The following is a 27,182-nucleotide window of genomic DNA, read 5'->3' as shown; positions in this document are numbered from 1 at the left end:
CAGCCCAGATTCCCAGAGAAGCAGGGCTGGCTCTGTGAGCCAGGGGAGGCTCTCGGGTTTGTGGCTCTCCTGACGCAGTCGCTTGCCTTCCTCTGGCACCCAGGCCCCGCTGTGGTTTGCAAGGGTGTGACTGACACAAGATTTGGGGCTGAGATCTGCAGCTCCTGCAGCACTCTCTGGGCCCACAGATGTTGTCAGGGCTTCCTTTAATCACCTTGGTGGCAGCAAAGGAGCTGCTGGAGGTCTGTGCTGCTGCTTCTCAGCAGCTCCCCTTCCTCCTCAGTCTCCTTTTGCTCTCCGCACATCCAACGTTCTTCCAGCTGGTAGAAGTCTACAAATGACACTGCAGAGCCAGTGTTTGGGCCTGTTTCTGCTTTTGTTTACTCACCTCTCCCGAGGGGGAAGAATAAAAGCAGTGCTGGGATGAGGAATTGGTGCGGGCACTGACCGTGCGGCTCTGGGAAAGGTGGGACAGGTCTGGGGAGTCATCCCTGGCCTGGGATGTGCCTTTTGTGTGCTTCTTCCTCCCAGCAGAGCCATTTGTGCTATAAAATGCACCTTTCAGTGGGGGAGAGAGAGGAAATCCATACAAAAGCCAACCAGATGAGCTGTACACTCCAGATGTAGCTGCCAAAACAATTGGGTAGGAGAGATCTGTTCTGGATATTGGGAAAGCATTTTGGATGGAGCAGAAACTCAAAGGATCCCAGAGCTTCAGACTGGGCCAGACCTCCCTGCTGGGGTTCTTCCACCCAAGGAGAGCAGCAATCTGTCCTCTGTGCCATCACACAGCGAGAAATAACTGTCCAAGGCCAGGCTGGGCAGGGCCTGGAGCAGCTGGGATGGTGGAAGGGGTGGAAGGAGACGATTCTCCAGGTCCCTTCCAACCCAAACCAGTGTGGGCTTCTCTGGAATCCTAAACCCTGCCAGTCCTGCTATTTCACATCAATCCAAAGGGAAACCCAGCCCAAGTATTTGGGCAGGGTGCTGGAATCTTGAGAGTGGGATCTAGGGCAGTGATGTTAGATAGTCCAGGACTGGGATCCATGGATGGGATCCAGGGCAGTGCTGTTGGACTCTCCAGGACTGGGATCCATGGATGGGATCCAGGGCAGTGCTGTTGGATTCTCCAGGACTGGGATCCATGGATGGGATCCAGGCCAGGGGTGTTGGAATATTGAGACTGGAATGCGTGAGTTGGATCCAGGGCAGTGCTGTTGGACACTGCAGGACTGGGATCCATGGATTGGGATCCGGGGCAGTGCTGTTGGACTCTCCAGGACTGGGATCCATGGATGGGATCCAGGGCAGTGCTGTTGGACTCTCCAGGACTGGGATCCATGGATGGGGATCCAGAGCAGTGGTGTTGGACTCTCCAGGACTGGGATCCATGGATGGGATCCAGGGCAGTGCTGTTGGACTCTCCAGGACTGGGATCAGGGGCTCCGGGAGTAGGCAGGAGCAGATCCGGCCCCGCAGGGCACTCGGGGATTTCTCCAGGTGCCAGCCCCATCCCACACATGACACACACGGATTTTCAGGGAAGCTCAGCGCTGCTTTCTCCATGACCCGAGCCCTTCCCCGCGGCGGCCGAGGGGATTTTCCTGCCTCAGCGCTGAGTAACACCCGGAGTTCTCGGGAATGGAGCAATCCAGTCTGGCTGCGGAGCAGCGCGAACCCCCGGCGCTCTCCTTGGGCAAGGCTCCTGCAGGGAGCTTTTCCTTTCCGGCATTCGGAGCAATTTGCATATTTCGAGTCTCATTTGGCTGGAAACGAGCTGGAAATGCCCCAGTGCTGCAAACGCTCAGCTCCAGCTCCCAATTCATCACTTTTTTAAAGCCCCGTGTTGCGTAAATCCCGTCCCACCCAAGGGAGGTTCTGCCGCTCTCAGAAATGCTAAACTTCACGGGAGGAAAATCTGAATATTGTTCTGTCTACATCAGATAGATGTTCTCGCTTTCATGAGCAGCCACATGCTGATTTATGGCAACCTGCTATTTATTTATCAACATTTACATTGTGGATTTCTAAATTATTCTAATAACATCAGGCCAACAAGTTGGTCATGATGTTGCTCCTTTAAAGTCTTCCTTTGAACATCTCTATAAATCAAGGCTGCTTTGATGTGAAATTGGAGATTTCATAAGCCTGTGTTTACTTTTGGGTTTCCAAAATCAGCTGAAGGGAAAACAAAAAAAACCCAAAAAACAAATAGTACTTTGTATCTCATTAAAAAGAGTTTCTAGCGCATTAAACGTGATATTGTTTTAGGAAATAAGAACTAGAAAGAGCTGCAAAAGAAATTTGATTTTTTTAATGACTGATAGTTGACTGCAACCATTCCACTTTTCTCCAGGCACTGAAATAGGGCTGAAAACTTTCTCCTTTTGTGCTGTTTGGTGTGAAACAGGCTCGTGTTTTTCGGTTTGGTTTTTTTTTTTTCTTGTTTAAGCATTAAATGCACCTCCCATCATTCTCCACGGAGTACCTAGCAAGGAAAATCGATGGGAATTATGAAGTAACAAGGACAGCTGCAAATCTGTTTGCCACGGTCCTTTCTGTAAGTGATGTAACAGCAGGAAAACACAGATAAGCGGAGTTGCTGCTGCTCCAAGACAGGAATTTTAACTCTTGGCTTCCAAACCTTCGAAGAAATGCGCCTCAATTCCAAAATCCAGCAGTTTGGTTTGGAGGAATGAGGTGTCAGGAAGAAAGAGTTGGGCAAATTACAAATATCCCTTCGGCGGGGTGGCATTAATGCCATTTGTTTTAACCTGGAGTGGAGTGTCGCCTCCATCCCCATCCCAGACAGAAGCGTTCCCCCCTCCCTGTCTGCCCCGCTGCCGATGGCTCGGATGAGTAATTTCCCTCCTGTGTGTAAACCATTTCTGACGGGGCTCGGGCAGGTGAGGGGCGGCTCTTCCCGGGAAAAGAGCCGCTCCACGCAGTCCCACCAAGGTCTGATTGCACTAATTACCCGGGTAATTAAGCGGGGAGGGTTCAGCCCGGCTGCCTCAGCGAAAGTCACCCTGAGCCCACGAACCCTTTTGTTCTGGGGATGTCTCGGGCATGGGAGCTCTGCGTCACAAGGGTGGGTCGGGAACAGAGTTTGTAAACACTGGAGATGCGCAGCGAGATTCCTCCTTCAAAGTGCGGGGCAGGATCCCTCTCTGCAGAGCCTCTCCTGCATCCGAGCTGCTCTTTTATCTGCAAATCGCCCTCAGCTCCTGCGGACGGCTCCTGCTGCGTTTAAGCGGCCTCTTTGCATAAGGACTCCTGGCCTCGGGGAGCCCCAGCCGGGCTAGATCGACTTCAAAGGATTTCCATCAGCAGCAGATCCCCGCTCCTGTCTTTATTCTTCTCCCTGTGCTTCGCCAGGAGCACCTCTCCAAACTCCAGAGGGGACAGGAGCAGGAATTGCAGCAGGATCCATCCCTGGAGTCACTGTGGGACTGGCTGGGCTCTGGGTGCTTCTTCAGGGCCCTCCCCAGGAGGGGAACAGAGTTGTTCTTTCCATAAAGAGCCAGAAAAGTGGGAATTTCCACACTAAATCATCAGTGGGGTTTTCCCAGTCCCCATCGGGGTCATATCACGGAATCCCAGACTGGTTTGGGTTGGGAGGAGTCTCAAAGCCCATCTCATCCCACCGTCCCAGGCTGCTCCAGCCCCAGTGTCCAGCCTGGCCTTGGGCACTGCCAGGGATCCAAGGGCAGCCGCAGCTGCTCTGGGAATCCCATCCCAGGGCCTGCCCACCCTCCCAGCCAGGAATTCCTTCCCAATATCCACCTAACTCTTCCCACTTTCAGCTTCCAGCCATTGCCTGTGTCCTGTCCCTCCAGGCCTTGGCCCCAGTCCCTCTCCAGCTCTCCTGGAGCCCCTTCAGGCCCTGGAAGGTCATGGTAGGGTCACCCTGAACCCCCCAACATGGTTGGCCCCCTCGATCTGTCAAATTCAATCATAAATTAGGCCATTTTTTCTTCCTCTGCATAAAAATGGAGCACATCTGGTTAGGAAGGGGTGACAGGGCAGCTGCCGAGTGGCTCCATGCCCTTGGTGCCAACGTCACCACCCTGCCAGGACCCCTCTCCCAGGATTTCTGTGCCTGGAACCAGAGCTCAGCAAAGGACTTCAGGTGGGGAGGAGCCCTGAGCAGGGAGGGTTTGCTGTGGGCAGCAGGAGGGAGCTGGGAGTGAACTTTGCCACTGGAAATCAGGGAAATTCCCACCCGCACGCAGGGCTGGGAGGGAGCTGTGATTCCCTGGAGCAGAGGATGCATGGAGTAGGGTCACTGCTGGTAATCCAAGAGTGATTCAGTTCTGGGAGACTTAATTTGGTGCAGATGAGTTCTGCAGTTGCTTCAGAGCAGGCAAAACAGGAAAGCTCCACACGATGCTGGGGCTCCGGGTGCTTCCAGACCATTCCAGTTGGGAATGTTTGCTGTGCCCTTGGATATGGAAAATGGCACCTGGGCTTCATCTTATTGGTGTTAGCTGCATTCCTTCCATCCGTTAAAGGTGTTAATTGCATGGTCCTGTGGCCGGAGTTTGGGGTGGAGGGAAGGGAGCAACTGAGCTTTTCCTGATTTTCTCCTATTTAAGGGAAACCCCCCGGATTTGGGGTGAGCATCCCCTCCTCATCCCTACACTCCTAATTCCCATCTCTTGGTGAGTTTATCAGTGCTAACTTCCTTTGGAAAAGGCGCGGGGATGATTATTAATTAGGAAAATTGATGAAAACAGCCGCGCGACCCCGTGCCGCAATGGGCATTACCGTAATTACCGCGTGCTGCCGCGGTACCGTAATTGCGGGCGGCGCTCTCCAAAGCCCCGATCCCCGGGTTTGCTCCAGTTGGAATTTTCTCCTCGCTCCCTGCAATCTGTTTGTTTTCCCCGTGGCTGTCGCACGGATTTAAGGTGGGGATTGCTCCGGGGAGGTCGCACATGACACGAGGCACTGATCCCTGCAGGGGCAGCCGCCTGCCTGCTCCATGCGGAGCCATTCCCGGGAAGCAGCGCCGCTCCCGGCATCGGGGAGAAATCCCAAAAACCCGCCACGAGCAGCGGAACAGCCGGGCTGCCCCGGCGGTTTTGGAAGGGGGGGATGTGATAAAGTAAATCCTGCTTAGGTGCCAGCATCGCTGGGGTGATAATAAATCCCAATAAAGTTTGCAAATCCTGTGGGAATTCCCAGAGCTCCGGGAAGCTGAGCTGGGTTTGACCCTCACTGTGCTGTGGTTCTGCTGCCCGTGTTTATAAACGCTGCTGATTAAAGGGCTGGAAAAGTGAGGGAGATTAAGGCTGTGGGGGGCAGATTCCTGCTTCCAGATGGGATACGAGAATCCCGAGGATTTTTCCCTGCTGCAGATGCCTCGGGTGACCTTGTGGCGGCCACTTAATTACTGTGTGCCTCTGTGGGAAGGCAGCGGCCGCCCTTTGTGCTCTGTGAGGCCACTTGTGAGGTAAAGACATTTTTATCAGCTGTTTGTCCAGCAGCGCTCGGGCTCGTTGGCCTGAAAGGGGCCATTGTGAGGAAACCCCAGAGATGAGAGGTGGTTCGTGTGATCATCATCTGCTGACGGCGATTTCCTGGTGCCGATGGGGGCCGGGCTGCAGGGAAATGTTGCAGCACATGCTGGGCTGTCAGGCTGTGGCAGGGAGGGCTCACGTGTCCCGATGCTGCTGCCGCTGCTGCCCTGCTCGGACGTCACTGGCAGGAGAGATGGGGTCAGGGCTCCTTCCTGCCCCAGCTCCCACCCCTGCTGCCCCTCCTGCTCTTCCCCGAGCCTTTTCGGGCCAGCTTCAAAAGGGTTTTGTCCCTCGTGCTTGGCAGGAGGTGGAGTGGGGACCCTGTGGGACAAAATCCATGGCACAGTGCTGTGGGGTGTGTTCCTGGGCAGCCAGAACCCTTCACATCCCAATCCTTCCTGTATTCATGGGATGCCAACCTCCACATCCCATTTCTGTCCATATCCCATGGGATGCCAACCTCCACATCCCTCTCCTTCCTGTATCCCATGGGACAGGATTTAAGCTGCTTGTTTCACCTGGGATGTGAGGTCTCACAGTGTGATGGTGAGAGTGGGATTGGATGGGATATTGGGAAGGAATTCCTGGCTGGGAGGGTGGGTAGGCCCTGGCACAGGTGCCCAGAGCAGCTGGGGCTGCCCCTGGATCCCTGGCAGTGCCCAAGGCCAGGCTGGAGCAGCCTGGGACAGTGGGAGGTGTCCCTGCCATGGCAGGGGTGGCCCTGGGTGGGATTTAAGGCTCTTTCCAACCCAAGCCATTCCAGCATTCCCTGTTTCTGTGGCACTGGCAGGCTGCTGTGGGAGGGGACAGCAGGGACAGAGGTGGCATTGTCCCAGCAGGTCACACCTCACCTTTGGGCTGCACAGGTGAAAGGGAGGTGCCGTCAGCTTCCCACCTCTGCCAATCCTGCATTTCAGGAGAGGAGCAGATGGGTCACATCTTCCTCTGCTCCACATGGCCAAAGGTTGGGCTGGAATCCCATCTGGAGGTTCTGGAGCTGTGCCTTGCCCAGCCTGGGCTGTCAGAGGGAGCAGGACCAGGATTTTGGGCTGTGCCCACGCCTCACGTGTGCCTCAGCACGCGGGGCAGCCTCGTGCCACCACCCCAGGAGGGGCTGGGGAGGCAGCTGGAGACGGGAGAGGCTTTCACAGCAAAGATGGCCCTTTTATTTTGGGAATCCTGGCCTCTGGCATGTGCTGCATTCCCAGCACAATCGCGCCAAGGACGTCCTGAGCAGCGGGAGAGCTGCACATCCCGCTGATCCCGTGCTGGGAGCGCAGCACAAGGGGATTTTCTCTGGGTTCCGTGTCAAGGACGGCTCCAGCTTCCTCCTGAAGGCATTGCTTGGGTGTTTGAAACAAAAACTGCAGAACTGATTAAATATTGAAATCTGGATTGTGAATCACAGAATGGCTGGGGTTGGGAAGGACCTTAAAGCTCATCTCGTTCCTCCCCCTGCCTTGGGCAGAAACACGACAGATGCGTGCTTTTAAGAATGAATGTATGAATTTATGAATTGCAGTTACAGATTTAAGGTGGTTATTTTTTATACCCTTATCTGAAGGGTATTTCAGTCTGTAAAGGGTCATTTTGCTGCGTTGCTGCATTTTGCCCTTTACCACAGAGGAGGAAAAACCCAATCACAGTGAAAATGTGAAAAACGCTTTTAAAAATCCAGCTGGGAATGTTTTGAAAGTCCCTGTAGGGAATAGGATTAAAGCAAAGCAGGAATGGAGAGGAGACTGCTGCTTGCTTTTTCCTTTATTTAAATATTCCCGGAGCTTCCTCCATTTTAATTTTCCCATAAAACATGGCTGTGTTAGTGGGGCTGGCTAAAGCAGCATCCCCTCCCAGGCGCGGCTCAGCTGAGCCGGGCTCCTGCGGAGCGGGGAGCCCCTCCAGGAGCTGAGCGAGCAGCACCATCCTGGATCCCCGTGCCCATCCATCCCTCCATCCATCCCTCCATCCATCCCCGTGCCCATCCATCCCTCCATCCATCCATCCATCCCTCCATCCATCCCTCCATCCATCCCTCCATCCCCGCTCCTTTGTGCATTCCCGGATCCCAGCCCTCGCTGCCGGGCGGGCGCATCCACCCACGGGCAGCCCGGAGGATGCGCCGCCAGCCTCGGCTTACGCTGGGATTAGCGGCTGCCGCTGCCTGCGGGATCTCTGCCTCGGATGAACGCTGAATTTTTGGGACTGGGAAAGGCTCCTCTCCCGTCGGAGCGGCGATTTCTCCGGGAGGATTTGTGCTGGCTTGCCAGGAGCTTTCCAAAATGCCTGAAGCCAATTATTTGTTATCTGTGTCTTGGGGTTACATTAAGGTGGGTTTAATTCCTGAAGGATTGCTAATTACCGAATTATTAACGGCTGCTTTTTTTTTTTTTTTTGTGCTGTATTGCTCTGAGAAAGCCTCCGTGAGGAAAATATGCTTTAAAAATGCTGATTTCTGTGTGTTTTGGCTAATCATGTGTGTAGTGTGCATGCAGAGTCCATGGATGTCATTTTTTTGGGGGAATTCGGTGTTGCAGGTTAAAATGATGCAGCAGTGAAAATGTTGGATTATAAAATCAGCAGGATCACAGCATGAATATCCAAGGGAATCATGCCTGAATCCCACATTTTGCTGTATGATCTTCAGATTTAGGGCATATTTCTCCTCTGGATATGCAGCCTTTTAATACAAAAAGAGCAAATTTAGAAAATCCAGAACAAAAGAAGGTTTAGGGATGGGGAATCTCAACCTGAGATAAAAATCTGAGCTTTCAGAGAGGTTTGTGTGAAACGTTCTCTCCTCGTTTGTGACGGTAGCAACTAATGAGCATCTTTAGAGGAAAATTTATTCCGTGGGCTGAAAAGAAATACCCAGTCACGGAGATGCCGAGCAGGGTGGAAATGAAACCATCTGTCGCCGACTCCATCCCAAATATCCCCGGAATTCTGCCTGCTGGGGGAGTCTCCCGTGCTAACGCGGGTCTGGGAGAGGATTCCATAAAAATGCCATTTTCCTGTGCTCTCCCCCTCGCAGTTCAAGAGGATGCTGAACCGGGAGCTCACCCACCTGTCCGAGATGAGCCGCTCCGGCAACCAAGTGTCCGAGTACATTTCCAACACCTTCCTGGGTAAGGAATGCGTCCCCAGCTGGTGTCTGGGGCTGGGCAAGGGTTAAGGGCAGCCCCATTGCCCCCATTCACAGCTTCCCTCTTTGGGTTTTCGCTTTCAAAGGGCTGCAGGGAGGGGGAGAGTGGTGTTTGGATGGGAGGAATTCCTTCCCGAGCCTCGGTAGGTTTTGGGAGGCTGCTGGTGGTGGCTGCCTTATGCAACGCTGGGGTTTTGTGGTGACCTTATGGAAAGGACAAAGTCACCCAGGGCCAGCTGCAGCCACTGCCTCCTTCAGCTGCACCTTCCCCTCGGAGATGAGGCTCAGATTAAATCATCCTCAAAATCTTATCCGTTCCTTTGTGTAAATCTGCTCATTTGGCGCAAGAGGTCAGAAAAAAAGAGGGAATATTTTGCATTTCATTCATTCTGTGTGAGCTCACAGCTCCACATACATGAATGACTCCTCTTTGTCAACGTTTATTAGGACAAATGGGATTTTCTCAGGAAGCAGCTTCAGGATTTGTGACCATTTGCTTCTAAAATGAGGAGCCTCATATTTATGGACATCCCTGAATCCAGCAGCTCCAAAGGCTGAGTGCTGTGGGTGCTGGGGACTCATGCCCCGAGGCTGGAACGGCCGGAATGCGTTCCCTGTGTGACACATAATTATTCCCATTAAGGGTTTTAAAGTGATTCCAATATCCAGCTGCAGCTGGAACTGCTGCCTGCATTTAGGACACTCGACAGCATTAATAATCCATGGAAGTTGGGAGCTGCTTTGTGGGGATGCATTGATTTTATTGCTCAGCTGAACCCAGAGCGTGAACTCGAGCAGGGAATGGAGCTGGATTGGGATGCACAAAGGGGCTAATCCAGGGATTTGGCTGGTGGGCAGCTCTGCCCAGCAGCCACGTGAGTGTGGAGCAGGAATTGCCAATGTGGCAACCAAAACTAAACCCCACAAACGCTCAGGTTAATGGAGCCTGAATCCCAGCAGGGACTGATGAGCCAGAGCTGCTGCTGGGGTTGTTTTATTCATGGGATTCCAGACTGGTTTGGGGTGGGGAGAACCATAAGGATCATTCACTGCCAAGGCAGGGACACCTTCCACTGTCCTTCCTCCAAGCCCCATCCAACCTGGCCTTGGACACTTCCAGAGATCCAGGGGCAAATTATATTCCAGGGCCTGCCCACCCTCCCAGCCGGGAATTTCTTCCCAATATCCCATCTAAACCTTCCCATTTCCACCTTAAATCCATTCCCTGTGTCCTGTCCCTCCATCCCCTGTCCCCAGTCCCTCTGCAGCTCTCCTGGAGCCCCTTCAGGCCCTGCCAGGGGCTCTGAGCTCTCCCTGGATCCTTCTCCTGTCCAGGTGAGCACCCCCAGGTGTCCCAGCCTGGCTCCAGAGGGGCTCCAGCCCTGCAGCAGCTCCAGGGCCTGCTCTGGGCTCTCTCCAGCAGCTCCAGGTCTGAATTCCTGCTATCCCATGCTGAGGCAGCTCCATGTCCCCTGGCAGGGCTGGACGAGGCTCTGTCCATTCCTGTGCCTGGTGACAGTGACATCCCCCTGTGAGGCCACTCAGGGCCTGGCACTGCTGAGGGGGACGGGCTCTCCAGATTGGGCCAGATTGCAGCCTGATTGCTCATCTGCAAAAGAAAAATGAGAGAAGCTTTTAAAAGGATTGTTTCAGGAAGTCGTGCTGGTATGGGTTTTATAAATTAGTTTTTTCCTTCCTAAAATTTAATTAAATTAAATGTACACCCAAAATAACAGGAGTCTGCAAGTGAGGAGGTTGAACAAACAAAAAGAAATGTGTGGGTAGGACACTAATTTACCTCCAAAGGTGGGGATAATTCAGAGATATTAAACCCAGATCATGTGACTTCATTCAACCTTTTGATTTTATCAGGGCAAGGAGGGACAGGACACAGGGAATGTCTGCCCACTGCCAGAGGGCAGGGCTGGATGGGATGTTGGGCAGGAATTCCTCCCTGTGGAGGGGATGAGGCCCTGGCACAGGGTGCCCAACACCCCTGGCAGTGCCCAGGGCCAGGCTGGAGAGCCTGGGACAGTGGAGGTGTCCCTGCCCTGGCACGGGTGGAACCAGAGGATCCTTAAGCTCCCTCCCATCCCAACTCGTTCTGTAATTCCGTGATGAAATGGTCTGGGAAGGCTCCAAGAAGGAGCAGGGAGTCCAGCCCTGCATTCCCAGCAAGGACAGGGCTGGGGAGGTCAGAGAGGAGCAGCAGAGGCTCCGGCACTCAGAGGGACCATCCCACTGCCCGTGGGTCACAGCTCCTCCCGAGGGCCACTGCCACCCCCGCGGGGACACTGATGCCACAAATCAGGGATTTATGCTCCAGAGTGGCCATTTGATGCTGCCTTAGTCACTGCTAAGGAGATTATGGGGAGGAAAGTCCTTCGGTGGTTCAGCAAAATCGAGGGAACACCCTCTGATGTCAGCCCGGCTGTACTGTGAATAATGGCTCCTTTCCTAATTGCTGCTGCTGCTGCTGCTGCTGCTGGGGGTTTCACAGGGGTTTCATTAAACCCAGGCAAAAGTCAGTCCTGTCTGGAGGCCTCATCCCTCTGGAGCTCCTCAAGGTGCTCAGAGGTTGGGGTACAATCCATGAGAAATGGTTTGGATGGAAGTCATGAGCCACTGGATCTGTGCTTTTATAAATCAGCTGTAGGGCAGTGAATATCACGTGGTTTTAAGATTTATTTATTTGCTAAATACATCTCCACAGCCAGGTTTGGGCCCTCTTCATGTGCAATAAAATTGTGATTATCCCTGAGGATGGCAATGGAAATTCAGTCTGTGCTTTGAATGTTATTCCATAGATATTTGTAAGGGAAAAATCTTTAATGAATCAGCGACACCCATTTGTTATTGGTTTTAAGAGAAGGGGATATATTCACCCTAAAAAGTGAAAGCAGGGAAAATAGATGTGGTTTTACCTTATTCAGGAAAAAAATGTGTTGTTTGAACATATCTTTTATTTTCCTGCAAATAGGGAATAAAATTAATTGTGGTTTATCCCCAAGGAGAACCTGGTGCCTTTCAGGCATGGAAAAATCACAGAATCATTTAGGTTGGAGATCATGGGGTCCAACCATTCCCAGCACTAATCCATGTCCCCAAGTGCCACATCCATGCACAGAGAGACATCCCTGGACATGTCCAGTGTCCCCAAACCACACAGTGGCTACAAGAGAGCAACCAGAGCTTTTGTGACTGGATTTTCTTTTTTTTTTTTTTAATTTTTGGATCCCAAAATGAGAAAACCCCCTGGGGTTGAAGTGGGGAGCAGAGGCAGCAGCTCGAGGGCTGATTCTGGGGGATGTGCTGGGAGCTCACGTTGTGCTGACTCATTTCCCCCTGCTCTGTTGCAGACAAACAGAACGATGTGGAGATCCCTTCTCCCACCCAGAAGGACAGGGAGAAGAAGAAAAAACAGCAGCTCATGACACAGATCAGCGGGGTGAAGAAACTAATGCACAGCTCGAGCTTGAACAACACCAGCATCTCACGGTTTGGGGTGAAGACAGAGAAGGAAGATCACCTGGCCAAGGTAGGGGAGATTCCTGCTCTTCTGGGAGCATCTGGAAATGGATTGTTCCTTTCCTTGGAATTAGTATCCCTGAAGTGACGTGGCCATTAGAAATGCTGTAATTAATGGTAGCCTCAAGAGCATGTTTTGTATTTAAAAATACATGCAAGTAGCCCTAAAATAAAAAGGAAAAAAGGTGGTGCAGGCTGAGGAGAGCAATTATGAAACACAAATCAGCCCTTCACAGTTACTCTGTGTTCGTTAACCTCACACGTTCAGCACTTACATAATTCAAATCACCATTACATTTGCATAGTTGTGAACTTTTTGGGGAAATGCAGAATTGCCAGGAAAACCATTCAAACCATTATTTTTTTTGGTGCTCTCCAAAGGAGCTGGAAGACCTGAATAAGTGGGGCCTCAACATCTTCAACGTGGCCAGGTACTCCCACAACCGGCCGCTCACCTGCATCATGTACGCCATATTCCAGGTGGGTGTTCCTGCAGGGCAGGCTTCCCTGCTGCTTCCAGCCCTTTTCTCCTGTCCAGCTCCCCTCTGCTTCCCTGCCTGCTCCAGCCTGAGCTGCCACTCAGCTGGGTGTGTTTGTGCTCTGCTCCCTCAGGAGCGGGACCTGCTGAAAACCTTCAAGATCTCGTCGGACACGTTCGTGACGTACATGATGACCCTGGAGGACCACTACCACTCAGACGTGGCCTACCACAACAGCCTGCACGCTGCTGATGTGGCCCAGTCCACCCATGTGCTGCTCTCCACCCCTGCCCTGGATGTGAGTGCCCTGCTTGGCTCGCCTTTCAACGTGGGGTGGGCACTGGTGGCTCTTCCGGGCGCTCCCTTCGCCCCCATCCTTAGGAAATCTCGGCATGTGGGATCTCTGTTTCACCTTCCCGCAGGGCCTTGTCCCAGAAAACCAATTGAAACAGCACAATTTGTTCCCCTCAATCAGCTTCCCCAGCTGCTGAGAGGTAAAACCCCTCTGACAGGCTCCTGTTGCTCCATCCTAGGCTGTCTTCACGGATCTGGAAATCCTCGCTGCCATTTTTGCAGCTGCAATCCATGATGTGGATCACCCCGGGGTCTCCAATCAATTCCTGATTAACACAAGTGAGTTTTGTTCTGAATCTCTCCGAATTCCACCCTGAAAGCAACGGGAATGCTTTTTACCTGCCACAAATGACAGCTTGCAGGCTGTGATGCCCTCTCATGCAGTAGAGGACTGAGACATTTTGGGCTCGAGCAGGAATTAAAATGCAATGCCTGACAAAGGGAACCATTGTAGCACAATTTGTAAAGTCAATATTTACTACTTGCTAGCACATAATAATTCTGCCAGCCCTGAGTGCAAACTTTACCATTAAGATAAGAGAAATAATCCTATTGCTATTGACAACCAGAAAGCCAAATATTGGCCTTTGTGTTGTGTTCTGCCACAGGCTGAGCACGGATCTGGATTCCAAAATATGGGGATTGTTGTGTTTTGGGAAGGATTTTTGCAGGATTCTGTTGCCAGTGACTTGTAACTGAGTCAGCTGAGCATTATTTTGTCACTGGGACTGAGCAAAGGCTGTGGAGTGCTGGGGCTGGCACTCATGGAGCTAAAAAGAATCCCAGATTCCTAAAATCATCCAGTATCCCATGGACAGGGACACCTTCCCCTGGACCAGACTGCTCCAAACCCCATCCTGCCTGGCCCTGAACCCTTCCAGGGATGGGAAAAGAAACTTCCCCCCACTAAAACCTCTCAGTGCCCCAAACAAGCTCCTGCTGGCTGTTGGAAACCCCACATTTCCCAGCCTGGAGTCCCACACTTGGCATTCCTTCCCCAGATTCCGAGCTGGCCCTGATGTACAACGATGAATCCGTGCTGGAGAACCACCACCTGGCCGTGGGCTTCAAACTGCTCCAGGAGGAGCACTGTGACATCTTCCAGAACCTGACCAAGAAGCAGCGCCAGACCCTCAGGAAGATGGTGATTGACATGGTATGGCCACTCCCTCCTCCTCTTCTCAACCAAAAATGGTCGGTTTTTTGTGGCTTCCCCTCCTGAAATCCTGTTTTTCTCTCCATTCTGGAAAGGTGTTGGCCACTGATATGTCCAAGCACATGAGTCTGTTGGCTGATCTGAAGACTATGGTGGAAACGAAGAAGGTGACCAGTTCAGGAGTTCTGCTTCTGGACAACTACACGGACAGAATACAGGTGAGGCAGCCAAATTCCCTGGGTTTGGGTGCTCTGGCCAGGACGAGGAAGCCACACTCCTGCTTTTGCTGTGGCTTTGTAATCAAGCACATAGAGAAGCTGAATTCTCAGCAGTCGTTTCCTTCTAAATAGAAGCACAAGGCGGTCCCATATTTTTTAGGTGTTATTTTTTAGGTGCTTAACCCAGAATTAGGATTTTTTAACACTTGGAACTACAAACGTGGCACATTCTTGTTTGGTCAAGTTTTGAGGGCTCCTAGATTTCCTAGCTGCTTTCTCCCATTTGTTTCTCCTGTTACAACACTGCAAGAATTTCATTCAGAACTTCACATCTGAAGCACCTCAGAGTGAGCTGGAGTTACTGCTGTACAGTCTGTTCCCTCAATAATTTAATCCTTGGTTTACAGAAGTGACCAGAAAGTGCTGGAACAGGGCTGTGCAGTGAGCAGGACAAGATACATCCTGCTCTGCTCTCACTTTGATGACCAACTCCTTAAGAGCAGGCTCCTGGGAAAACTCTGTAAATTTTTTATTTCAAACACTGGTGCTGCCTGAATCCTTGTGGCCACTTAGTCAGGCCTGTTCTGTGCGTGTGTGGAAGGGATATTACTCATTCCATAAAGTGGGAGCATTTCACCTCTTTCCCTCAGAGCATGGAAGTGGATTTTGAATGGTGGGAAGCAGCTGGATCCCCAAACAAACCTGTGTGATGTCATTGACGCTTGCACAGCTGCTCCAGGTGTGAGGCCTGGGCTGTGTGAGCACCAGAGAGCACGTCTGGCTTTGGGGCTGGGGCAGCTCAGCTCATCCGTGGAGAGGGAATCACAGAATTCCAGACAGGTTCGGGTTGGGAGTGACTTTAAATTCATTCCATCCCACCCAACACCTTCCACTGTCCCAGGTGCTCCCAGCCCCAATGTCCAGCCTGGCCTTGGACATTCCATGGATCCAGGGGCAGCCCCAGCTGCTCTGGGCACCTGTGCCAGGGCCTGCCCACCCTGCCAGGAACAATTCCCAATTCCCAATGTCCCATCCATCCCTGCCCTCTGGCACTGGGAGCCATTCCCTGTGTCCTGTCCCTCCATCCCTGTCCCCAGTCCCTCTGCAGCTCTCCTGGAGCCCCTTCAGGCCCTGCCAGGGGCTCTGAGCTCTCCCTGGATCCTTCTCCTCTCCAGGTGAGCACCCCCAGGTGTCCCAGCCTGGCTCCAGAGGGGCTCCAGCCCTGCAGCAGCCCCATGGGTTCCTCTGGGCTCTCTCCAGCAGCTCCAGCTCTTTAACGTGCTGCCATGCAATGTTTCTGATGTTTTTATGGTCTGTTTCATAATCAGAGACTCTTCTGGTGCAATGCTCTGCAGATCCAGCCCGAAACCCTCCTGTTTTTGCAGCTGATGCTATGAGTTTCCTGGTGGCTGTAATTGCAGGTTCTCCGGAACATGGTGCATTGTGCAGACCTGAGTAATCCCACCAAGTCCCTGGAGCTCTACCGGCAGTGGACAGACAGGATCATGGAGGAGTTCTTCCAGCAGGGAGACAAGGAGAGGGAGAGAGGCATGGAAATCAGCCCCATGTGTGACAAACACACGGCCTCCGTGGAAAAATCCCAGGTAACTGGCCCTGAGCTGCAGCTTTCCCTGCCTGAGCTTGGCATTTCAAAGCACAGACAGAGCTCAGCTGCTCCTGCAGCACAACTGGGAGAGGAGCCAGCGGTTCAGAGCGTGCCTTCTGATCACCCTGACATCCAGCTCTGCCTGGGGCTCTCACAGGCTGGGGAGGCTCTTCCAGTTCCTCTCCATCCCCCTGGGCATCTCCTCGTCCCCTGCTCGTGTCCCAGTTTCCAGAGGGCCTTGGGTCCTTTTGTTCCCCAGGCTGGAGAGGGCAGTTCTGCTCTGCCCACCCTCACCAGCCTGTCCTGCCCTCACACCCTGCTCACCCCACTGATCTGCAGGACTGGGGGCTTCTCCCACCTGAGATCCCCCTCAGCACCCTGAAAAACTCTGGCTGTCTCTCGTTATCCAGGACAATTCTGCACTGCTCGTGTGCAGTTGAGTTAGAGGCTTCTCGAGCTGCCCTGTGCAGGGTGAATCCCAGAAATATTCATTTATGTCCCTGCAAAACTTAAAAGGAGCTGGATTTGCCTCTTTTTTTGTGGGGGGGATGAACTGGCTCGTCCCTAGTTCTGATTCATAAAATGGTTTCAAGGTCAGATTTTGTTCTGACCTGTGTAGCACAGGCCATAAAATTTCTCCTGGATAATCTGGAATGAAACCAGGAATTTATGTTTGTCCAAACAGATTCCAACCTTTATATAATGCTGTCTTGGTTGTTGTTTTTGAATGACTCCAGCAAGTCATCACTGAGGTTTTTCAGCTTGAATAAGTAACAAAATTGATGATAATTATTTCCAAATGTCCTCTTGGGCTCGGCCAAGTGCTTTCAAAATTATTCGCTCAACCGCGTGGTGATTTTGTTGGAAAAATCTGTTTGGTTTCTTAACCTAACAAGAAATGAATCCTTCAGCCAGGCTTGCCCATGTGCTCCACATGTGAGCTCCAGTTCATTCCTTGCTTCACATCTGCACTTCCCAGAGGCCTCAAAATGCCATTTGTGCCGTGCAAAAAAAGACAGGAATTGCACAAAATGTCCATCATGAAATGGCAAAGGAGAAAGGGAGGTGGCGTGTTCGTGCTGGAGGTTTCCAAATGACATTTTTGCTGTGCAGAAAAGACAGGAATTATACAAGATGGCCAACATGGAATGGCAAAGCAGAAAGGGAAGCAAAGTGTCCGTGCTGGAGGGAAACAAGGAGTAGATTAGAAAATAATATGCAAATATTTCAAAGCTTGAGATGCCCTCTCAATATTTTAGGCTCAGCACAGAGCCACGTGGCCAATTATTCCATGATTTGGGATGCTTTTAGAGGAGACCTGAAACAATGATTTTAAAGAAACGATGATTTTAAAGAAACAACAATTTTAAAGAAACAACGATTTTAAAGAAACGATGATTAACAAGTGCTGATTTTTACCCATCGGCGCCGTGGAGCCCTGGGACATTTTGGCTTCCAACCATCCCAAACCCTTTTTTTCCCAGTGCAACAGGAACTTTTCATCACCTTTCTGCTGGAGCTGCCTCCCCGGCCCGTTCCAATTGGATGCTCACGGTGCTATTGACATCCTGTTGTGTCTGAGGGAGCCGGGAGCCATTTCCAAAGCAAACATCTGCTCCTGGAGCCCGGCTCCTGGGAGAGCCTTTTCCCTGCTCCACACAAAGCCGTGGGGCGGGACGGGCTCTGCCAAGAGGGAAGAATTCCAATCCCTTTTCTGGCCGTTCCGCCGGCTCCATCCTGGACGCGGTTCCTCCCTGAGTCAGAGGAGCGCGGCAGGGCTGAGCTCAGCGGAAGGGCTGAGCATCCCTCACTCTTTCCAGCCCTGCAACGTCACCCCACGGGGGCCAGGCAGCATTCCCGGGATGAGCAGCCCCGCTGGCTGCGCTCCTCCCGAGGAGGAAATCTCTCGTGGGGTTGCTTGGGGAGAAGGAAAATGGGAATGTTGAAAGTGCAGGATCGTGGAAGGTTTGGGATAGGCACAAACTGCTCCCCACAGGAAAATGCACCCAATGTTGGAACTTCAGACCATAAAGGCTGCTCCCCTTGGGAGCACTGGAGTATTGCCAGCTGTCAGTCGTGTGGGAATCTTGGGATAACACTATAAATGCACCAGCCTTGTTCCCAGTCACCTGGGAATTCTGTCTGAGAGGAGCAGACTCAGGGCTGAGGGCCCCATCCAGTTCCAGCTCCATGGCAGGGACAACTTCCACTGTCCCAGGCTGCTCCAAACCTGGCCTTGGACACTGCCAGGGATCCAGGGGCAGGCACAGCAAATCTGGGAATTCTATTCCAGGGTCTCAGCACCCTCACAGGGAACAATTCCTTCCCAGCATCCATCTAGCCATTCCTCCATCCTTGTCCCCAGTCCCTCTGCAGCTCTCCTGGAGCCCCTCCAGGCCCTGCCAGGGGCTCTGAGCTCTCCCTGGATCCTTCTCCTCTCCAGGTGAGCACCCCCAGGTGTCCCAGCCTGGCTCCAGAGGGGCTCCAGCCCTGCAGCAGCCCCGTGGGTTCCTCTGGGCTCTCTCCAGCAGCTCCAGGTGCTGCTGATGTTGGCCCCAGGGCTGGGACAGCTCTGCAGGTGGGGCCTCACCTGAGCAGGGCAGAGGAGCAGGATTCCCCCTCTCCTTTTCCGCTGCCCACACTGGGGGATCAGCCCAGGGCTCTGTCCCCTGAATTTCCTGCTGGCTCCTGCTTTTAGTGAAACTTCCTCCAAGGTTTGGTTTTGGACAAGACATCAGCCCAACCCAACAATGTGCGGGTGCAGCTCTGGGTATCAGATAATTGGGTGTGATAATGTGATCCTTAGGCTGTGCTGGTTTGGGGACTTGCTCCTGGTGTTTTGCTTGTAAAACCAATATAATATGAACTTTTCAGACATCCACCTTTTGCAGGTTATTCCCTTGCCCTAAGTGTGTGTGTCCCTTTGTTTTCCAGGTGGGATTCATCGACTACATCGTCCATCCTCTCTGGGAGACGTGGGCTGACCTGGTGCAGCCCGACGCCCAGGACATCCTGGACACTCTGGAGGACAACAGGAACTGGTACCAGAGCATGATACCTCAGAGCCCATCCCCTCCCCTGGAGGAGCGGGGCCAGGACTGCCAGGGCCTGATGGAGAAGTTCCAGTTTGAACTGACGCTGGAGGAGGAGGATTCGGACGGGCCCGAGAAGGACGGCGAGAGCCTCGGCTACTTCAGCAATACAGAGACGCTCTGCGTGGCCCAGCCCGGGGGGGAGGAGCCCCAGAGGGAGGCCACCATCGAGATTGTGACAGAAGACACATCTCCTGTGGACACATAATGGCCTGGCCCCGCGGGAGTGGCTTTTAAACACTTGCGGAGCTTGCGAGCGGTCTCCGACAGCCTCCGCAGCCGGGGCTGAGCCTCTGCCACGGGGCTGGCAGATCCTCCAGCTACTTGAGATTGGAGTCAGGGTTACAGATGGGGTAGGGAGTGATTGCTCAGGAAATGCACGGGTGATTTGCGTTGTGGTTTGAGCCTCGTCAGCCGAGAGCACCGCGTTGTCCTGGAGCTGGCTTGGGTCGGGCCGAGGCGGCGCTGACACACAACTGAGAGATTTTATACTGTTAGTTTTGGAGTTTATACCAGTTAGACTGATAGAAACTACTGATCAATAACTCATATCCAACCTGTCCACCTGTCTGCAGACCTGTGTGCCTTCTTTGTAAACACTTTCATGTCTTTTCAAGAGTCTCTTAATTCAACACACGGAGCTTGGTAGTTCAAAAGCGACACAAGGTGTTTCGGAATTGACGGCTACGTTTTGGATTCTTCCTGTTACCAGAAGCAGTCTTCCTTTTTTTTCGTGGGCAATACCTGTCACTTTATTGCAGTTAATCACTTTGACAGACTAAACAGAAGGGGAAACCCTCTGCTTTGCATTACTGCACCTTCAGTGTGTTCTTAATCCCCCCGGTGACCCCTTGGGAGTCACTCGGTGCCGTCGGGCACCGTTCCCTTGCTGGGAACAGCGGGAATCTTTTTCCTCCCCGGGGTTTGGGTTTGTGGTGAGCAGGACAGAGGGCAGGTTTTTTTTCCCTGGCACAGCTCAGTCCACCCCTGAGTAAGCGTGGCAAGGCAGTGTGTGACATGCCTTCCCCCTCGGCAGCTCCCTGGAATTTGCACGCTCAGATATTTGTGTTTCTCTGGCCTCTCGTCCACGTTCTCTAGGTTTAGGTCCACCATCCTCCTCCTCCTGCACTGCCTCGAGCTCTACCACCTCCATTACTGTTTATAACAGTGTATTTATTACCTACTGTACATACTGTAATGTTTTGTAAGTTATTAATTTATATGAATTAGCATCGCCTGTCGGCGGCGATGTTAATGGGGTAGAAAACTCGGAATAAGAGTTGCCTTTTTTTCTTGTAACCTTTTGTATTGCATAAAGTCCAAGAACCTGAACATAGCTGAAGAGACAGACACAACCCAGGAAGGGCATTCGGGTGGCAGCCGCCCGTGGGGAGGGGACTCCGCATCCCAGGGCAGCGAATTTGGGAATTTGCCAGGAACGCAGAGAGGGGGAACCGAACAAAGAATTCCCCGCGCCCGGGCCGGCTTTTCAATGTCACAATGTTCCAATTTCTGAACAACCCAATGTGAATCTCTATGACAAAACAAAAATGTGAACTGATGTAATAATTGTGCTGTGAAACTTCCTCTGACAAAGCTTGTCCGGCATCGTGAGCGGTGTCAATCTCAGTTTGTAAAATATGTTTCAAGCTTTTTGGTCCAACTCGTGACTAATTAGTTCATGACAATAGCACAGTTGTGCATGATCAATGGGTTTGTTTGTCTGTTGAACACTGCATTGTTCCAGGTGGTTATTTTATTGTTCCCCAAAGTTTCACACTATGTATGTTATAGTATTCTATATTGTGTTCAGACGCATTCTTAAAGAGATTTTTATATGAAGTGAATAAATGAAAGCATGACCCAGCCTGCGGCTCTCGGGGGGGACTTTTGTCAACACGACAGCGTGGGCTGTGTCACCACTGCTCAGGGGACAGAAAATGGCACCCTCCAAACCCAGAACCCTCCTGGGGCTAAAATCCAGAACCTTCCTTTGGCCAAAATTCAAAACCTCCCACACCCAAAATCCAAGATGTTTCCCAGCTGAAATTCAGAGCCTCCCACAGCTGAAATCCTTTTCCTTTGACCAAAGCTCAGGACCCTCCTGTGGCCATACCCCAGAATCTTTCATAGCTGAGACCCAGAACCCTCCTGGAGCCAAAACCCCAAACCCTCCCTCCAATGGCTGAAACCCAGAACCTCCATGTCCTAAACCCAGGACTTCCCATGGCTCAATCCCAGAACCTTCCTACAGCCAAAACTCGGAACCTTTCTGTTGCCAAAATGCAAAATCCTTCCGTGGCTGAAACCCACAACCTCCAATGTCCTAAACCCAGAACCTCCAATGTCCTAAACCCAGAACCTCCAATGTCCTAAACCCAGAACCTCTAATGTCCTAAACCCAGAACCTCCAATGTCCTAAACCCAGAGCCTCCAACATCCAAAACCCAGAACCTCCAATGTCCTAAACCCAGAACCTTCCATGCCCTAAACCCAGAACCCTTCCATGTCCCAAACCCAGAGTCCCCATGTTCCAAACCCAGGCCCTCCCATCCCCAGCCCCAGAGCCTGCATTCCCGTGGCCCTGGTGGAGCCGTTCCTCAGGACGGGCACAGCAGCGTTCCCGGGGGCACGGGCACCGTCCCTGGCACGCCGGGACCTCGTCCTTCCTTTGTGGCCGTGGCAGCGCAGGCGACAGGAAGGCAGCGCAGACAGGAAGCGCTGGCCCGGCCCGCGGGAGCTTTCATGTCCCGGCCTGACCCAAAACAAGCGACTTTCCAGTAAAAAACATCCGGTGCCAGGGCAGGAGAGCGGGGCCGCGCTGCCGCCCCCGCCGCGGGTGACACCGGCCGTGTCCCCTGGGGCTCCGCTGCCTTTCCCTGGATCCGCTGCCTCCGAGTGAAGTCACGGGAAAACGAGCGTGGATCTCATCCTGCATTCCCAGCCAGCACTCCGTGGGGCCGGGCCACCTCCTGTCACACCCCTGCTGTCCCAGCAGAAGGGGCTCCAGCCCGTGGATCCTGGGGGAATTTCCCCGGGGTTTGAACCTCTGAAACTCCTTGGTGAAAATTCCCTGGTAGAAACTCCTTGAAGGGCCCGTAGTGATTTGTCTTTCTCAGTTAGGAGAATCCCAGAACTGGTTTGGGTTGGAAGGACCTTGAATCCCACCCAGTGCCAGCCCTGCCATGGCAGGGACACCTCCCACTGTCCCAGGCTGCTCCAGCCCCAGTGTCCAACCTGGCCCTGGGCACTGCCAGGGATCCAGGGGCAGCCACAGCTGCTCTGGGAATTCTATGCCAGGGCCTGCCCACCCTCACAGGAACAATTCCTAATTCCCAACATCCCATCTAAATCTCTACTCTTTCAATTTAAACCATCCCCCCTTCACCCCAACTCTTCCTTCCCACATCCCTGGGCTGTGGCAGCCGTGTCCTGCCCGCGGCTCCCAGGGATGTGCAGGGATGGGAAAGGGACGGGAAAGGGATGATGGGGCTGGAAAAGCACCGGCACTGCTGGGGGAAAGCACAGGGCCGGGAGAGAGCAGCTGTGCCGGGGCTGCAGGTGAGGCTGGGCCAGGGCAGGGGGTGCCAGGGTGGGTGCCCGGGGCTCTGTCCGCGCTCCCCCCCAGCCCCTGCTCTCCTCATTCCCGTCCCTTCCTGACCTAGTTCTGCCAGGCAGCTTCCTCGGGATCCAGGCACCCTGGAGCTGGAGGAGCCGCCTCTCCCCGCTCCCTCCCCGCAGCAGCAGCCGGGAAAACCCACCCGGACCCTTCTGCTTTCCCTCTGTTTTTAGGGGGGAAATCCCAGCCGGGGACATTGGCGGGCTCGGTGTCCTCCGTTCCTCGGGGGATGAGGATTCCCCGTGGCTCTGCTGCACCACCCTCACATCCAGAGCTGGATTGGCGCGGGTTCCTTCGGCATGGGAGGGTGGAGCAGGGATGTGGCTGCTCCGGAGCGGAGCCGGTGGGGCTGCTCCCCCTCCCTGGTGGTCCCCAGGCCACTTCCAGGGGCTCCCAGCAGCTCCTGGTGTGTGCGGGGTGGAAGGGGAGGGACCCCAGCTCGGGCTCTGCACCGTCCTGGGACAGGGATGCACAGGGATGCACACGGATCCGTCCCCCCCGTGCTGCCACCATTAACCACAGATGTCACCCAGAGCCCCTGAGTGACAGCTGGCCTTGTCCCCAAGGACATCATTTCCCACTGAGGCCATGGAGCTGGGATTTCAGGGGATTTCCACCAACCCTAAACCCACCCAGGGCATCAATCCCAGGGATGAGCAGTGGGAGCAGATCCAGCCCTTCCCAGGGTGGGGGGACAAGGGTCCCACAGAGCCCCTGCCACTGCCAGGAAACTTCTGACCCGAGGTCACCGTTGTTCACAGAGACTGTGATGCAGAGAAATAAAATAATAAACCAGCCCTGCTGCTTTTTCCCAGCTCAGCCTGCTCTCCTGGGGGTGCAGCTGGAATTCCAGGTCCTTTTCTCTCCCCATTCCCTGGGAGCTGGGGATGAATGTGGCTCACCAGCAATGTGTGACAGAGCCAGAGCCAGAACCAGGGACAGGACAAAATGGCCTCAGGTTGGATATTTGGGAAAATCTCTCCATGGGAAGGGTGGCCAGGCATGGGAACAGCTCCCAGGGCAGTGCTGGGTCCCCATCCCTGCAGGGATTTAAAGTCCATGAGGATGTGGCACTTGGGGACATGCTCAGCGGTGGCCTCAGAGGGCATTTCCAGCCTCAGTGATTCCATATCTTTCTGTCCCTGGTGTCCCTCTGTTTGGGATGGAGCATTCCCAGGTCCTGATCCAGCCACAAGGATCTGCACAGTGCCGCGAGTTCTTTGCCAGCCGAGGGGATTTGGGTGCCCCTGGAGCAGAGTTCACCTGGGACTGCAGCGGGTGAGAAAGGAGAAGTGAAAATGGGAAGTTTCTCTGACAGTTGTGCAGTGAAAAACAGGAAGGAGCCGGGGGCAGGCACAAAGCCCGGATTTTATCGGGGCTGGAGCGGGGCGGAGGGCCCCCAGGGAGGGGAGGTGGCACTGCCAGCCTGGCACTGGGGACACTGCGGGGACACGGGGCTGGCCAGGGAGCACAGGCAGGTTGTGGCTCTGCTGATGGGGTTTAAGCTGGGTTGGGTGTTTTGGCTCTCCCCAATGTCCCTTTTGGGGTGACACAAGGAGCCCAAAGCCAAGAATTGCCACTCCCAAGGTCTCCCTGCCCGAGCCTGGTGCCCAATGTCCCGCTCTGTTGAGGGCGTTTCTGCCACCCTGGAGTGGCACCGTCCCCACCTCCGTCCCGCACTGCTGGGGACACGGGGGACAGCAGAGCTCGGCCCGCTTGGGCTCGGGGGGCACCGCAGGACCAGGGGAGCGCGGGGTGCCGGCACATCTGTCCGGCCCCGTCCTGCCCCTGCACGTCTGTCCGGCCCCTGCACATCTGTCCGGCCCGGCCCGGCCCTGCGCAGCTGCACAGCTCCATCTGCCGAGCTCCGGGCGCTGCGCAGGGCGCGGGACGCTCCAGAGCCCCGGGAATGGGGAATGTTCTGCCCCGGGGACACGGCGGGGCCGGGCCGGGCCCTGCGGGGCTCACACGGAGCGGGCGGCACAGCTGGAGCCGGGCACAGCTGGAATCCCACACAGCTGGAGGCAGACACTCCAGGGCAATACCCAAAGACCCCTTAAATTTTAATTTAATGAAAGACTCCACTGGCATTTCTGAAGCTCTGGATTATGTCAGGGCAGAATTTGTTTCTCTGGGTTTCTTTACACAGCTGTGAAATTTTACTGGTGGATGAGCTCCTGCAGCAGGCTGGGGGCAGAGGGGCACGGATCCATCCCCACCTAAGGCACATTCCAGGCTGGTGCTGCCAGGGATCAAACCCAAGATGGGCTCAATAACATTTCGGGTGAGGCACATGGTGTGAAATGGGGGTGCTGGCTGCAGCCCCCAGCCCTGCATGAGGGCTTTGCCAGTGCTCCTGAACGCCTTTTTTTGCCCCAAAAAATTAAAGATTAATTAATTATCAACATTGTGGAGCAGCCGGGGCAGCTGCACCTGGTGCCCATCGGGGGCGGTGCTGATTGCCCGGATCTGCCCCTGTTATCAGGGCTGAGGGTGGGGCCAGGGGCGATCCTGGAGCTCGGGAGGGAGAGCAGGAGCAGAGCGAGGTGGGATCCCTTGAGGGGGATGCAGGGACCTTCCTTTGGGATTTTGGGGGCTGATGGTGAGTGGGTGTTCCTGGGCCTGGTTGTGGTGGGGATTGGAGCAGGAATCCAGCATGTGCAGTGAGTGCCTCCATCAGAAATTTCTTTTTCCCAGTGCTGTTCTCCAGCCCCATCCAGGTCTCCTCCTCTCCCTGCTGTGCCCCGGGGTGGGGGCTCATTCCCACATCCCTGTGTCCTCCTGGGAGCAGCTCTGTGCTCTCTGTGCCTGGGAAAACCGAGGATTCATGGAAGGAAGGGGCTGAGCTGGGAGCAGCTGCCCCCCTGGCATGAGCTGGGGGCTGGCAGGGGCTGTTCCCGTGGATTTCCCACCCCTGGCAGGGGCTGTTCCCGTGGATTTCCCACCCCTGGCAGGGGCTGTTCCCATGGATTTCCCACCCCTGGCGGGGGCTGTTCCCATGGATTTCCCACCCCTGGCAGGGGCTGTTCCCATGGATTCTCCAGCCCTGCTCCTGCTGGGACACTCTGGATGCCCATGAAATGCTTTGGTTGCCCACAGCACAAGGTGGGGCTGCCCGGGAGTGTTTGGGGTGCAGCCTCGTGGGGTTCAGCCTCCCGGGGGTGGCACCTGGGAATCTCGGTGGTGCCATTGGGTTTTCAGGACCTGGGGGATGGATTGATCCCCTCTGTGCCCTCCTGAGCTTGTGGAGGGTCGGGTTCAGCTGCTCCTGGAGGTTTTCCCCTCTCAGAGCCTCATTCCCTGCTAGGGAGATCCTTTGAGGAAGGAATCCTGGAAATCGGCTCCAGGGAGAGCTCAGAGCCCCTTGTATGGCCTAAAGGTGCTCCAGGAGAGCTGGAGAGGAACTGGGGACAAGGCCTGGAGAGACAGGGCACAGGGAATGGATTTAAGCTGAAAATGGGAAGGTTTAGATGGGATATTGGGAATTCTGGCTGTGGGGATGGTGAGGCCCTGGCACAGGTGCCCAGAGCAGCTGTGGCTGCCCTGGATCCCTGGCAGTGCCCAAGGCCAGGCTGGAGCAGCCTGGGACAGTGGGAGGTGTCCCTGCCCTTGTCCCCTGTGCCCCCGGTTTTACAGGGAAGAGGCAAAGGCTGAACTGCCCGGGAGCTCCATCCCGCGGGGCCGATCCCGGCCCATCCTGAGGGGCGCTGCCACCATCCCTGGCTGCCGTTAACGCCGGGGATTTGCCGGGGCCGGGCCGTGCTGAGGATCGGGGTTTTATTTAGCAAATCCCGGCGCGGTGCGGGCCCGGGCGGCTCCTCGGGCGCTGCTGTCACATGGAGCCGCGGCTGACTCTGCCCGCAGATGAGGAATGAATGCTCTGCTCGCCGTGACTCATTTGCTATTTGCTGCCGCTTCTATTTGTTTTGTTTTTTTTTTTTTTTAAATCTTCAGGCCCTTGACTTCATCTGTTGCCGGCAGCTCCTCACGCCTCTCCTTCGGGAGCTGCTGGAGATTTCCAGGGCTTTTCGTGGGAATTGTCCTTGAGGTGGCTCAGCGGGGCTGGGGGGCGTTGGGAAGGCGAATTCCAGCATTGGGAACATCGGCTTTGCCTCGGGAAGAGGGGTTTGGCGGCAGCTGCCCCCCTCCCCAGGGACACGGGAATGCTCCAGGCTCTCCCTGTGCCACCTGTTTTATGGGAAGAGCCCGTTCCAGGAGCAGCTTTGTGGGTTCATTCTGGCCACGGGAAGGGCAGTTTTGGTCAGGGCCCGTGGCAGGAGGTGCCTGACAAGGCTGAGCTCTCCCGTGGATCCAGGGAAAGCTGGAGCAGCAGCCCAAGGATTCCCAGGGTGATGGGGAGGCTGCCCAAAGCCAGGCCGGAAATGGGGAAATTTGGTAAAAAGGATTTTTGTATCCACAGCCTGCCCTGGAAGGGATTTGCAGGGAACTCCTGGCTCTCCTTG

The 27,182-nt window shown here is 54.2% G+C and overlaps 1 protein-coding gene across 5 annotated transcripts in view; it reads left to right on the top strand.

The window, feature by feature from the left end:
* The window catches only part of PDE4B (phosphodiesterase 4B), a 178,264-nt gene extending 157,297 nt beyond the window's left edge, over nucleotides 1–20,967 (top strand). For 4 of the 5 annotated variants that reach the window (XM_066555724.1, XM_066555725.1, XM_066555727.1 and 1 more), the window contains 9 exons: nucleotides 8,557–8,650; nucleotides 12,027–12,205; nucleotides 12,577–12,675; nucleotides 12,808–12,972; nucleotides 13,208–13,307; nucleotides 14,030–14,184; nucleotides 14,280–14,402; nucleotides 15,824–16,006; nucleotides 18,943–20,967. In XM_066555724.1, the coding sequence (XP_066411821.1) occupies nucleotides 8,557–8,650; nucleotides 12,027–12,205; nucleotides 12,577–12,675; nucleotides 12,808–12,972; nucleotides 13,208–13,307; nucleotides 14,030–14,184; nucleotides 14,280–14,402; nucleotides 15,824–16,006; nucleotides 18,943–19,308 (1,464 nt within the window). In that variant the 3' untranslated portion in view covers nucleotides 19,309–20,967. Of the gene's footprint in view, nucleotides 1–7,338; nucleotides 7,853–8,556; nucleotides 8,651–12,026; nucleotides 12,206–12,576; nucleotides 12,676–12,807; nucleotides 12,973–13,207; nucleotides 13,308–14,029; nucleotides 14,185–14,279; nucleotides 14,403–15,823; nucleotides 16,007–18,942 lie in introns of those variants that run through there. The other variant, XM_066555728.1, reaches the window with a different exon arrangement.
* Nucleotides 20,968–27,182: the final 6,215 nt, after the last annotated feature.

Source organism: Molothrus aeneus, chromosome 9 (assembly GCF_037042795.1).
Source record: "Molothrus aeneus isolate 106 chromosome 9, BPBGC_Maene_1.0, whole genome shotgun sequence".
NCBI lineage: Eukaryota > Metazoa > Chordata > Aves > Passeriformes > Icteridae > Molothrus > Molothrus aeneus.
Note: the sequence above shows the minus strand (reverse complement) of the source record. Positions and strands in the feature narration are given on the sequence as shown.